This window comes from Carlito syrichta, unplaced genomic scaffold (assembly GCF_000164805.1).
Source record: "Carlito syrichta isolate Samal-C Ts95f unplaced genomic scaffold, Tarsius_syrichta-2.0.1 Scaffold302779, whole genome shotgun sequence".
Classification (NCBI taxonomy): Eukaryota; Metazoa; Chordata; class Mammalia; order Primates; family Tarsiidae; genus Carlito; species Carlito syrichta.
This window is the reverse complement of record NW_007246875.1, coordinates 207,785-219,748: the sequence shown is the minus strand read 5'-3', so window position 1 is coordinate 219,748 and position 11,964 is coordinate 207,785. Positions and strand designations below refer to the sequence as shown.

The 11,964-nt window shown below is 43.4% G+C and overlaps 2 protein-coding genes across 2 annotated transcripts in view; one reads left to right on the top strand and one right to left on the bottom strand.

Annotated features, from left to right (window-relative positions):
• Window positions 1–326: 326 nt before the first annotated feature.
• ZNF789 (zinc finger protein 789) lies at window positions 327–11,916 on the top strand. Its single transcript, XM_008057132.1, has 5 exons — window positions 327–372; window positions 3,761–3,838; window positions 6,015–6,141; window positions 9,397–9,510; window positions 10,798–11,916. The coding sequence occupies exons 2-5, from the start codon at window positions 3,770–3,772 to the stop codon at window positions 11,808–11,810; spliced, it is 1,323 nt and encodes a 440-aa protein (XP_008055323.1). The 5' UTR covers window positions 327–372; window positions 3,761–3,769; the 3' UTR covers window positions 11,811–11,916.
• ZNF394 (zinc finger protein 394) overlaps window positions 10,841–11,964 on the bottom strand; it is a 27,149-nt gene continuing 26,025 nt past the window's right edge. The window contains exon 3 of the mRNA XM_021711867.1: window positions 10,841–11,285. Coding sequence (XP_021567542.1) covers window positions 11,263–11,285 — 23 coding nt within the window. The 3' untranslated portion in view covers window positions 10,841–11,262. The remainder of the gene's footprint in view (window positions 11,286–11,964) is intronic.

Genomic DNA, 11,964 nt, shown 5'->3' with positions numbered 1-11,964 from the left:
GGGGGGGGGGGACTGGCGTCACGTGACTGCCCTCGCGCTCTGTCTGGCCGTTGATTGGTCCGAGTCAAGGGAGGCGTGGCGTCCGACGCCAGGGTTTCGCTGTCTTCCCCCGACCAGAGAGTTGCGAAGCCTCCGCGGTCCTAGAAGAGTCGCGCGTGGGGACGCTCTGCGCGGCGCGCGCTAGTGGGGCCGGCGAGAGGTTCGGAGGACGCCCCGGCGGCCGAGGCGGGGGTCTCTTCCCTGTGGTGGAAGTGGGCAGAGGGACCGGCCAGACAGACCCCTGGTCAGGCCCGAGAATCCCGAGAGACGAGCCCAGCCCCGTGGCTGCCGCGGGTGGAGGCGGCGCGGCGAGAGGGTCGGAGGCGCCTGCAGGTTTGGGGAGAAAGAAACTGGGGTGCTGGGAGGAGTGGGTGTCGCGGGGAAGCCGCTGCTGAGAGACTCCTGGCTTTCAGGGGAGGTCATCGGGCATGTGCAGGGGCTCCCCGGGGCCCGTGGCACCAGGTTTTGAATAGCTTCGGCCGTGTCAGGTGTTCCGCAGCGAGGAGGAACAAAGTCCGAAGAATGAATGGCTGGTTCACGCTGTCGCTTGCTTTTGTGGTTGGGGCAAAATGAGATGTGATTATAAGTTTAAGATGTGCACGTGATTGTGAAGCAGCATCCTGGATGCTGTCAAAAATAAAAGTCGTGTCAAATTGAAGTTTTAAGAGTTTGCTGTGCATCAGGGGAACGTTTGGTGAACTGTGACGATGGCAGCCTATAAAGTGTAATGAGGAAGTGGAGTGGAGTGTAACTGGCTATTATAAACTTCATGCCTTCGAGGGCAAGTAGGACTATCGAAGCTTTTCGTCTGTAGCTGATTGGTTCCGTTTTATCATGCGGACAAGAAAAAAGCTGAAGCTTCGTTTCTGGTCAGAGCTCACTATTCGGGGAAATCAGCATTTTTTTTTTTTTTTTTTTACAGTGGCATCTTTTTTTTTTATTAGTATTTTTTATTATGGTTTTGTGGGGTACAGTTAAGGGTTAGGTGTACAATTACGTTTCATTCAGGCACCTCGTTGATAAGAGGTGTTTTCCCAGCCCCAGACAGATATTTGCTACTGTTAATCCCATCCCCCTCCCCCCCATAGTTTCCCAGTACCGTCAGGCATTTTCTTATAGTATTGCATTGGATGTTCAAGGTCCATTATATGAGTGAGAACGTGATATTCAGATCTTTTTTTCTGTGAAAGGTCACTCAGTATTATAGACTAGTTCCATCCAGGTTGCTGTGAAATTCATGATTTTGTTCTTTTTTATGGCTGCGTAGTATTCCATCGTGTATATGTACCACATTTTTTTAATCCAGTCCTCTTTTGATGGGCAGCATGGTTGTTTCCAGGTTCTTGCTATTGTGAACAACGCTGCGATAAGCATACGTGTGCAGGTATCTTTTTTATAGAGTGATTTGTGTTCTTCAGGGCATATTCCCAGTAGGGGGATTGCAGGGTCATATGGAAGGTCAATTTTTAGAGCTTTTAGTGCAACCTCTGTGGAAAGCAGTGTGGAAATCAGCATATTTTAAGTTTGGGTTGGCCATGGGTGGTTGGCCTATGGTCATGCCCAAAGGTGGCCACCGTTTGAATTTTCATTTAGAATTCTGACTTCCAAATGCCGTCTTCACAATAGATGCTCAATAAATCTAGTATAGAGAATGAAATGGAGGAAGCTTCTACCCCAGTCTTGGAGCCATTGATCAGGATAGTTTTTGGAGTGGTGTTCTAAACTGTTTTCAGGGAAAGCGAACTGTGTGTGAGGAGCTTTCATTAAAGTGAATTTACATAAAGAAAGATTCACCCTTAATGAGAGAGCAAGTATGTAATTACTACTGTTGTTGAATCCTGTGAGTCCTTCTAGCAAATCCCGAGCTGGAGGGTGGTTGATGGACCCAAAAAACACAGAGTTGGGCTTGTTAGTGGGTGGAGCTGGCTGTGGGAGGAGAGTTAGGAATAATAAGTAGATTTAGAAAAACAAAGACATAGCCTCATGGAATTAACCAAAATGACTTTGGCTCCTGGAGAACTAATGGCTAGGTTTGGGGTAGGAGAGGGTGGGGGGCAAGGGAAAACTTTCCCTTTACCCTCTGAAGGCTCCCTGAAAAATCAGCTGACAAATCCTATGAACTAACCCTATGAGTAGATATGAAAATTCTCTTATAATAAATTATCTATTGATAATAAGATAACAGAGAGGAAGGAAAAACAATTGTCTCCTTTGTGGGTCCTTTGGGTCTTTATGTAGGTAGGGCAAAAGTCTCTTCCAGTGTCTGTTGGTCTCTAAGGATGTTTAATCCAAAATCTTCATTACACCAGGGAGTCATATGTTGGGGGTGAAGTCTCCTGTGCTTCTTCACAAGTCAAGTTTGGGGATTAGTGTCCCAGGCCAAGCTAAACTGATGGTTGAAATGACAGTGGGGAAAACAAGATAAAACTTATTTGTTGGTATGTGAGTTTTTTTTTTTTTTAATGAGAGTAACGTTAGGTTCAATGTAGAATTTGGAAAATATAGAAAAACACACAAAAAATTAAATTACCTTTATTTCATGCCCTGTGTTACTTGCTGAGAGTAACAATATTGAATTTGTAATTATCTTTTTGTATATATGTAGCCTAAAATCTCCAGTAATGGTCCTAGAATAGTCTGTGAGATGTAGAAATAAATGAAGAGTATCCAAAAAAGAACAAGCAAGCTGGGCTCGGTGGCTCAGCCTGTAATCCCGTGCCTTTGGGAGGCTGAGGTGAGTGGATTGCCTGAGCCTGCGGGTTCGAGACCCGCCTGGGCAACTTGGCGAGACCTCATCTCTACAATAAATCAAAAACTAGCCGGGCGTGGTAGTGTGCGCCTGTAGTTCTGGCTGCTTGGAAGGCTGAGGCGGAAGGAACGCTGGAGCCCAGCAGGTCGAGGCTGCGGTGGCCGGGAGCGGCCACTGCACTCCAGTCTGGGCGACAGAGTGAGACTCCAACTCAAAACAAACAAAACAAACAAACAAAAAAACAAGCAAAGCCTTTTTATTTAGAGCGTCCTATAGCAAGGGAGTAGGCCACCAACACTTGTGTGGAGCAGAGACTCACAGGCAGGCAGAGGAAAGTTTTATAGTGAAAAAAGGGAAGGTTCAAATGTGCCGTTTGGAGGTTTTTGGCTTGGAGAAACCAGCTAGATTACTTAGGTTAACTAGAAGTAGGGTATCATGTGGGATTGGGTAGAGGAGCAGGTATGGCTTTCTTCTGTTGGTTCTAAATTGAAGGGGGTGGGGAGGGCAAAAATTTGGATAAAGCTGGCAGTTATGGACCAAGTCTTGATTTGGGGCCTGTAGCTGTAGAGGGTATGTTTTGGCTTCTAGAGTTGTTTGCTGTAGGTTGTAGATCAGTTCGTTTTTTTTTTTTTTGTTGTTGTTGTTATTTGTGCTAATGCCAGAACAATTCTGTTTTTATGCGGTCTGGCTGTTGTCCCTTTGTGTATGTGGTCTCTCAAATGAAGTGCCGGAGAACGTAGTCTAGGGAGCGGGGGAAGACTGGCCTGTAGGTTCCCTTGGATGAAGCTTTTGAAGTCAATCTGGCTTCAGAATTCCTTGAAGAATATTTTATCACATATTCCCACAGCATACACAGTGACTTTGTATTAAGTTTGTCTGTGGGCCCCATTGATATTTCCAGTCTCAGGTCTGCTTAGCAAAAGAGCTTCAAATTAGAGCTGGCCTTATTGGTTTTCTCTTTTTCTTCTTCAGCTCAGCCCGATGGTCCGGATCCCACCACTTATCAAAGACCAGGCGATGGAAGCCATATTCTTGACTGCCAGGGGGAAGGTGAGCTGTGGCTCCTCCTCTGCTTCCTCAGCACAGTCCCTGCTGCTGACCAGCTCCTTCCTCAGGTTGAGCCCTCTTGATCAATTTGGGGAATTTTCCTTCCTAGAAGGTGTGATGGAAAGCGCTTAGGCTCTGGAGTCAGATAGGTTCAGATCCAGGCTTTGGCTTAGATGTATTCCCTTGAGCAAGTTATATAAGCACTGGCTAGTTTCCTTATCTGTGAAATGGGATGATAAGAGTGGTTATCACAAAGAGTCAAGAAGATTAAATGAAGTCCTTTGCACAGGAGCTAGTTACATTTAGTGCTCAGTGAGTTGAGTTGTTATGACTGTAGTTGCTTATGGTTTCTGTCAATGAGCATTATTGTGTGCTGCTGCTATATTCTTCAGATGCGACCTTTGTGCGGGGAGATCAGCCCTTACCTGAAGGGGATTACAGTCTCATTGGGGAGATAGATAAGTAAATAATTTCTTACGATACAGGAATCAGTTCTGAACTGTTCCTATTAAAGGGTATAATGGAAGGCTAGTTATTGAATTTGTAGTGTGAAGGAGGGTGATTAGAAGAGGCTGAGTGTAAAAATTAGGAGGCCATTGCAACACTTGTGAGATGACAGTTGTGGGCAGACTGGAGTGGAGCTGCAGCAGTGTGACAGTGTAGCTCCCTGGGCCTCATGCTCTGAAGCTCCACCTGCTTTTCCAGGACAGCCGGAGCCTGCTTGCTGAAAGCGCAAGGCTCCTTCCTTGCACCCTTCTTCCTTCCATGCTGTATTCTCTGTCCACAGGCAAACTCCCTTGCTTATATTTTAAGACTCAACTCAGAAATCCTCTCCTTTGTGCAGTCTTCTCTGATGTCCCCTTCCCTGTGTTCCCAAGTAGGTGGTCATCCTGGAGTGAAAGGTGCTTAGAACAGTTTCAGAGGAATGATGGAGGCTTCAGCCAGATGGTGGGTGTGGAGTGGTTGGGAAATGAGTGTGTGGAGTGTCCTTTCCAGAGGGCTGTCCAGGAAGGAAAGGAGATGGGGTGGGAAAGGAAGGGGCAGGAAGATCTTTGTAAAGATAGGAGAGATTTTAGTGTTTTTGCTGGCTGAAGGGAAGGGACTGGGGAAGAAGGTAAAGACACGGAAAAGGAGAAGTTGTTGTAGCTGGAATAAGACCCTGGAGGACATGGGAGAGAATGGAGTTAGAGGCAGAGGAGAAGCAATTACTAGGAGAAGGGAACCTTCTTCCTCTAAGAGACAACAGGAGAGAGAGGTAAAATTGAGGGAACATCTAGAAAGTGTGGTGGGACATGAGAGGAGTTAAAGAGCATGTGCCCCACAGGCTGTATTTTCCAAGACAGCGGGCGGTGCCTTCTGACAGGAAGGGGATAGGATGGGCTACCCGTCTGGTTACCTTCTGTGGGGTATTATTGACCTGATTGTTACCAGTTACAACATTGACCTCCCCATCTTCCCAGCACACTGTTCATTCCTGAAGCTGGGACCAGGGCTGCTTTGGACCAGGGCTGGATAGGGAGGAAAGAAAGGCCACATGACTGGGGAGATTCTGGTGTCTTGTCTGCAGAGGGGAGTTACGAGAAGTTTCTCAGGATGGGGGTGGATATTTCCTAATCCGGATCACTTATATGACAGCAAGTGTTTGCCCTTTCCCTGCGTATATCCCCTCTGAACCCACACAGTGTTTTGTAAGAGTAGAGAGTATGTTGGACAACCCCAGGCCTCTCTACTTCAAGGGTTGCAGGGGTGCAGGAGTGAGGGTGAGACCCTTTTGTTCTCAGCCCAGGAGTGGAACACAATTAAGTACAGTTGTAGATATCTGCTGTGTACACTGTACTAAGTACTCTTCTGCACTTTGATCTATGTATTTTTTTACCTCCTTTGACCTCTGGCTTCTGGTTGGCTTTTGGCAATGGGTTGAAGTGGGACAGGAAAAAGAACAGGGGACCAGAGGCCTGGAGGAAAAAGTCTGTTGACCTTGTGGTGTGGAAGACGGAACATGTCTGGCCTGAGGGCCATCAGGCCCGAGTGGCGCCCTGAATCTATTCTTGATTTGTTGAGTGACCTTGGACAGGGCACTTTACCTCTCTGAACCTCAGTTTCCTCATCTGCAAGTTAATAATCATCACACACAAGTTATTATAAGAATTGTAGTTACGTTTATCAGCAATTTTTTCAGGCGCTGCTGTCATTTGAGGATGTGGCAATGTACTTCACCAGAGAGGAGTGGAACCACCTTGACTGGGCCCAGAAGGACCTCTACAGAGATGTGATGCTGGAAAACTACATGAACATGGTCTTGCTGGGTAATGAGTCCGCTTGAAGACTGAGCTTTGCTTGTGTTCTGAATGTCTGTACAAGTCCTCAGTCCCTTATCTGCAATTCTAGAATCAGAAAAAACTCTGAAAACCCAAAGTTTTTTCATAACTCATTTGGCTACAAACCCTGATCTAAAATTACCAGGCAGCGAAACCTGATTTCATCCCACAGGAAACTATTTATTATCCTTTTTTTCCAACTTGATGTGCATATCTATATACCTGGCTTCAGAGGTAATAGTGTATTTAATTGAGGGCATAGTTCCAAACCCTACTGGAGATGGTACATAATATAAAACACATACTCTAAGTCACATTTCTGAAGTCTGGAAAAATTTTGAATCCTGAAACACGTCTGGCCCCAAGGGGTTCCACATAAGGGATTGGGGACAGTGAATAGTTGTGGTTTGTGTTAGGAATCAGAGACACTTTGCTCTCTCCTCCCACCCCATCTTCCATACCTGTAAGACTCTAGGAGTTGAAAGGATTATGGTGGACTTAGTTCCAAAGGCTCACTTCATATGCTCTTAAAAAGTCTTTTTCTTTCTTCTCCCTGGAAATGGGTTACTTTCCTATTTGTGACATTAGTAGGTACCCAAGAAATTATTTTAAACTCAATTCATTTCTGAACCATCACTGCTTCCATCTTTCTGGAAGCCTACCTTTTCCCAGTCTTCTACAGAGTTTCCCACTGTGGGAGCTGCCTCAGTAATAGTTTTCTTTCTGGGGATATGTTTGACTCTGATACCGACATTCTTGGCACAGGGTCTTGACCACCTCTTGTGAGATTGTCCACTCACCTCTGGATTTTTTTTTTTTTTTCTTTTTTTCTTTGAGTTGAAGTCTCACTCTGTCGCCCAGACTGGAGTGCAGTGTCTGCTCCCGGCCACCGCAGCCTTGACCTGCTGGGCTCCGGCTACCCTTCTGCCTCAGCCTTCCGAGTAGCTGGAATTACAGGCATGCGCTACCACGCCTGGCTGAGTTTTTGATTTATTGTAGAGATGAGGTCTCGCTGCCCAGGCGGGTCTCGAACCTTTGGGCTCAGGCAATCCACTCACTTCAGCCTCCCAACACCTCTGGATTTTTATAATGTTTTCTCCTTAAAAGCATTACAAGGGCATACATGAATATATAGAAGGAATAGAAAAGTATGAAGGGAAGGGGAAAATATTCAGGTGTAACACCATTAATATTTTGGAATATTTTCTTCTAGTCTTTTTTCCCTATGCTTTTACAAAAGTAGCTGAGCATATTCTATGTGTAATTCTGTAATCTATTTTAACATTGTTTCATCAGCATTTTCCCACAGATATAGTAAATGATCATAATATAGTTCCATTGTATGGTCCATAATAGTATTTCATTGTTTTGCATTTGTGACATTCAGCTTGGCTTTGTTTTTGTTTGTTGGTTTGCTTGTGTGTTTACAATGTTTGAATGAATATTTCTGACTGTAAATCTTTATATGAATTTCTGATTCTTTCCCAAGATATTTTCTCAGAACTAAAGTTTTGGAATTAAGGAGATGACATTTTAAATCTTTTTTATTTTTTTGAGTCAAGGTCTTATTCTGTTGCCCAGGTCTTGACCTTCTGTGCTCAGGCAATCCTTCCTTCTGCCTCAGGCTCCCAAAGAGCTGGGACTACAGGCATATGCCACCATGCCTAATTTATTTTATTTTATTTTTTGAGAGACAAGGTCTTGCTATGTTGCTTAGGCTGGACTAGAACTCCTGGGCTCAAGCAATCCTCCTGCTTTGTCCTCCTTAAAGTGTTGGGATTGTGAGCATGAGCCACTGCACCCAGCCCACTTTAATCTTTATTGATTACAGAATGATTTTTCAAAAAATTTGTACTATTTTGCCTATCAAATAGTAGCATTTGTGAGTGCTTCTTTTACCAAATCACTGCATTCCTTACAGATTTTACTAGTTCTAAAAATAATAATGCTCATTATAGAAATTTGGAAACTATATCAGTGAATAGTTTAGATAATAAAAATCATCTACAAGCCCATTACTCAGAAATAACTCCTGTGTTATCATTTTGGCTTACTTTTTCCTGTCAGTCTGTGTATCTCCCTACTTATAGGTTGAACTTCCTTAGCCAAAATGTTTGGGACCAGAAGTGTTTTGGATTTTGGATATTTTTTTGATTTTTGAATATTTGTATATTTGTAATGAGATCTTTGGGGATCTGACCCAATTCTAAAGAAGAAATTCATTTACGTTTCATGTGACGCCTTAAACACATAACTTGAAGGTAACTTTATTTTTCCCTTGTAGATGCTGAATCAAATGTGTGTTGGGCACTTGTGTTTTGATTGCAGACTGTCATGTGAGGTCAGGTGTGGAATTTTCCACTTGTGTTGTGATGTTGGTGTTCAAAAAGTTTCAGATTTTGGAGCATTTCAGATTAGGGATGCTTAAACTGTATTACAACATACATACACACACATTGTTTTTTAAAACAAAGTTTAGATCTTGCTATACATGAGTTTTATATTCTGTCTTAAAATATATAAGGAGCATTTAAAATTTTTTTTTTTTTTTTTTTGAGTTGGAGTCTTACTCTGTTGCCCAGGCTGGAGTGCGGTAGCACACTCACAGCCACCCCAGCGTTGACCTGCTGGGCACTGGTGATCCTTCTGCCTCAGCCTTCCAAGTAGCTGGAATTACGCCTGGCTAATTTTTTGGATTTATTGTAGAGACAAGGTCTTGCCAAATTGCCTGGGCTGGTCTTGAATCCATGGGCTCAGGCAATCCACTCACCTCAGCCTCCCAAACTTCTGGGATTATAGCCTGAGTCACTGAGCTTGGCCTACATTTTAAAATTCTAATAAATATTTGAATACAAGAAATTTTAATATCTGCCTAAAACTTATGCCTTCATCATCTTAATGTACTACACTTGCTTTAATTGTTCCCTATTGACATTAAGTTTATTTTCAGTTTTACACTGTTCCACTTTTGCTCTGTTGTAACACAGTGCTGAACATCTGATACGTTCATCTTTGTCATAATTGTGCCATAGGCTATATTTCTAAGGTGAAATGACCATACCCAAATGTATTAACATTGTCCAGACCTTCAATAAAGATTGCCAAATATTTACAAAGGTTATGCCAATTTCTGTTCTCACCAACCCTTTTGATTATTGTCCTTACCTCTGCTTGTCACTGAGCCCAGGCCCACCTCGCTGTAACTCACTAACGGCCACATCCCACTTACTTCTCCATGAGTAGGATTTCAGTTTCCCAAACCTGAGGTGATCTGTCAGCTGGAGAACTGGGACGAGCCATGGATCCTGGATCTACCGAGAGCTGGGAATAGGAAGGCTTCCAGTAGTGCTTGCCCAGGTGGGTGAGGAAGAAACCCAGGCAAGTGGAATCAGGGAGAAGGGAAGTCATATTAATGAAGCCCCTTCTGTGTGCCAGATACTGAGCTAGGTGTTGGACATATATAATATTCCACTTCTTCATCCCTACTGCCCTGTGAAGGTGGGAGGAAGATCCCCACTTCCCACATGAAGAAAGCAAAAGATTAAGATGACTCTCACACAGTTAGGAGGTAGACAATGGGAGTTGATTTCAAGTCTGCAAAGCTCATCCTGTCTCCTGCAGGACAAAGTGCTTCTGAAGTTGCTGCTCTGGTGTTTTCTAAGTGACAGGTTTCAGGCCACCCTAGGTATGCCTTTATTCAACCCTCATTACTTATCCTTTCTCTATGCTACCTCTTGTTCCCTTGCTGCTGCTGCTGCTGCTTTTTTTTTTTTCTGAGACAGGGTCTCACTGTGTTGTCCAGGCTGGTCTTGAACTCCTGGACTCATGTGTTCCCCTTGCCTCAGCCTCCCAAGTAGCTGGGATTACAGGTGTGTGCTCTCGCTTCTTCATTTTGTTTTTCATATTCCCTCAGTATTTCTTGATGTACTTACTCTTTTTTTTGACTTACTATGCCCTGATGCTGCTTCTGCTGTTCATATTCCTCTGGTGCAAGTTTTCTCAACCTTGGCACTATAGACATTGTGGCTGATTAATTCCTAGGGTGCAGGGATTGTCCCGTGTTTTGTAGGATGTGTAGCAGCATCCCTGGCCTTTATCCACTAGAGAACCTCCCCAGTTATGACAGCCAAAAATGTCTTCAGACATCAAAATCCCATGGGGCAAAACCATCCCCGATTGAATTGCTCTAGTCAGTTGACTTTTGTCCCTACTTCTATCTGGTTTCTTTTGAGTTCTATCCTATACTTTCTACATTTTTAAGGAGTTGTTTCACTCAGTTATTAACATGCATATATTGAAGCATAAGGTGTTACCTCTCCAACATTTATGTAACACTATTGAGTACCTAGAATAAGCTGTTTTTCCAATAATGGTGACGGGTTTGTTCTAGTTTCACATTCTCTGGCACACACTCTTGTGCATTTTTAGTGGGTTTGTGGATGCCAAGATCTCTTTCTGTTATGATAGTAGACCATGCTATGAAATTCAGAATTTTGGTCTTTTTCGTCCGATGATGTAAACAGGTGAGCACTTCCTGACTTCACTTCAGGCCACCCTAGTATTGTCTTATATACCTAATAGTTGGCTTCTTTTTTTTCTTCTCAGTGGACAGGTCATTTATATCTTTCCTTGTTATTTGGCTAGGTTCTGAAGCCAGATACAAGATGAAAAAACTAACTCCAAGGCAGAAAGTTGCTGAAGATTTAGAGTCATATAAGATATCAGTGGTAATGCAGGAAACGTCCAAGAAACTTTCAGAAAAGTTACATAAATGTAAGGAATTTATGGACAGTTGCAGGCATGCTCTCCCTGCTAGTGGCAGTGAGTACAACAGAGGCTTCCTTCAAAATCTTAAACTTATTCAAGATCAGAATGCTGGAACAGGGTGGAAGCAGGGCAGATATGATGAGAATGGGAAACTCTTCAATCAAAGATCATTGCTTTTGAGACACAAGCAAATTCTTACGAGAGCAAAATCCTATCAATGCAGTGAATGTGGAAAAGTCATTAGGCGCAAGGCATGGTTTGATCAACATCAAAGAATTCACTTTTTAGAGAATCCCTTTGAGTGTAATGTTTGTGGGCAAGCCTTCAAACAGCGGTCGGCTCTTATGGTTCATAAACAATGTCACCTGCAAAACAAGCCATATCGATGTCATGACTGTGGAAAGTGTTTCCGGCAGCTTGCCTATCTTGTTGAACATAAGAGGATTCATACCAAAGAAAAACCTTATAAATGTAGTGAGTGTGAAAAAACATTTAGTCAGAATTCAACCCTTATTCGACATCAGTTAATTCATAGTGGAGAAAAACCCCACAAATGTCCTGAGTGTGGAAAAGCCTTTGGTCGGCATTCAACCCTCATGTGCCATCAGCAGATTCACAGTAAACCGAACACGCACAAATGCAGTGAATGTGGACAGTCCTTTGGTCGGAATGTGGATCTCATTCAGCATCAAAGAATTCATACTAAGGAGGAATTCTTTGAATGTGGAGAGTGTGGAAAAACTTTTAGTTTCAAGAGGAATCTTTTTCGACATCAGGTAATTCACACTGGCAGCAGACCCTATAGATGTGCCATATGCGGAAAATCTTTCAAGTGGCACACAAGCTTTATTAAGCACCAGGGAACTCACAAAGGACAGATACCTACGTGATATCAACCGGAACTACTACCATTTAGATGCCAGAACTTACAATCTACTCCAAGTGTGTAGAATTTGATTATTTCATGGAAAACAATAAACAGAACTAAATGGTTTTCTGTGGGGACCCTCTTTTTGTAGCCAATCTTCTGCTATAGTCAAGAAT

What these genes read in the sequence shown, in the direction of transcription:
- ZNF789 (XM_008057132.1), top strand. Translation starts at nt 3,770, where the DNA reads ATGGTCCGGATCCCACCACTTATCAAAGACCAGGCGATGGAAGCCATA. An exon ending in TCTTGACTGCCAGGGGGAAG is followed by an intron (nt 3,839 to 6,014) that starts GTGAGCTGTGGC and finishes CAATTTTTTCAG; the next exon opens with GCGCTGCTGTCATTTGAGGA. An exon ending in TTCCAGTAGTGCTTGCCCAG is followed by an intron (nt 9,511 to 10,797) that starts GTGGGTGAGGAA and finishes TTATTTGGCTAG; the next exon opens with GTTCTGAAGCCAGATACAAG.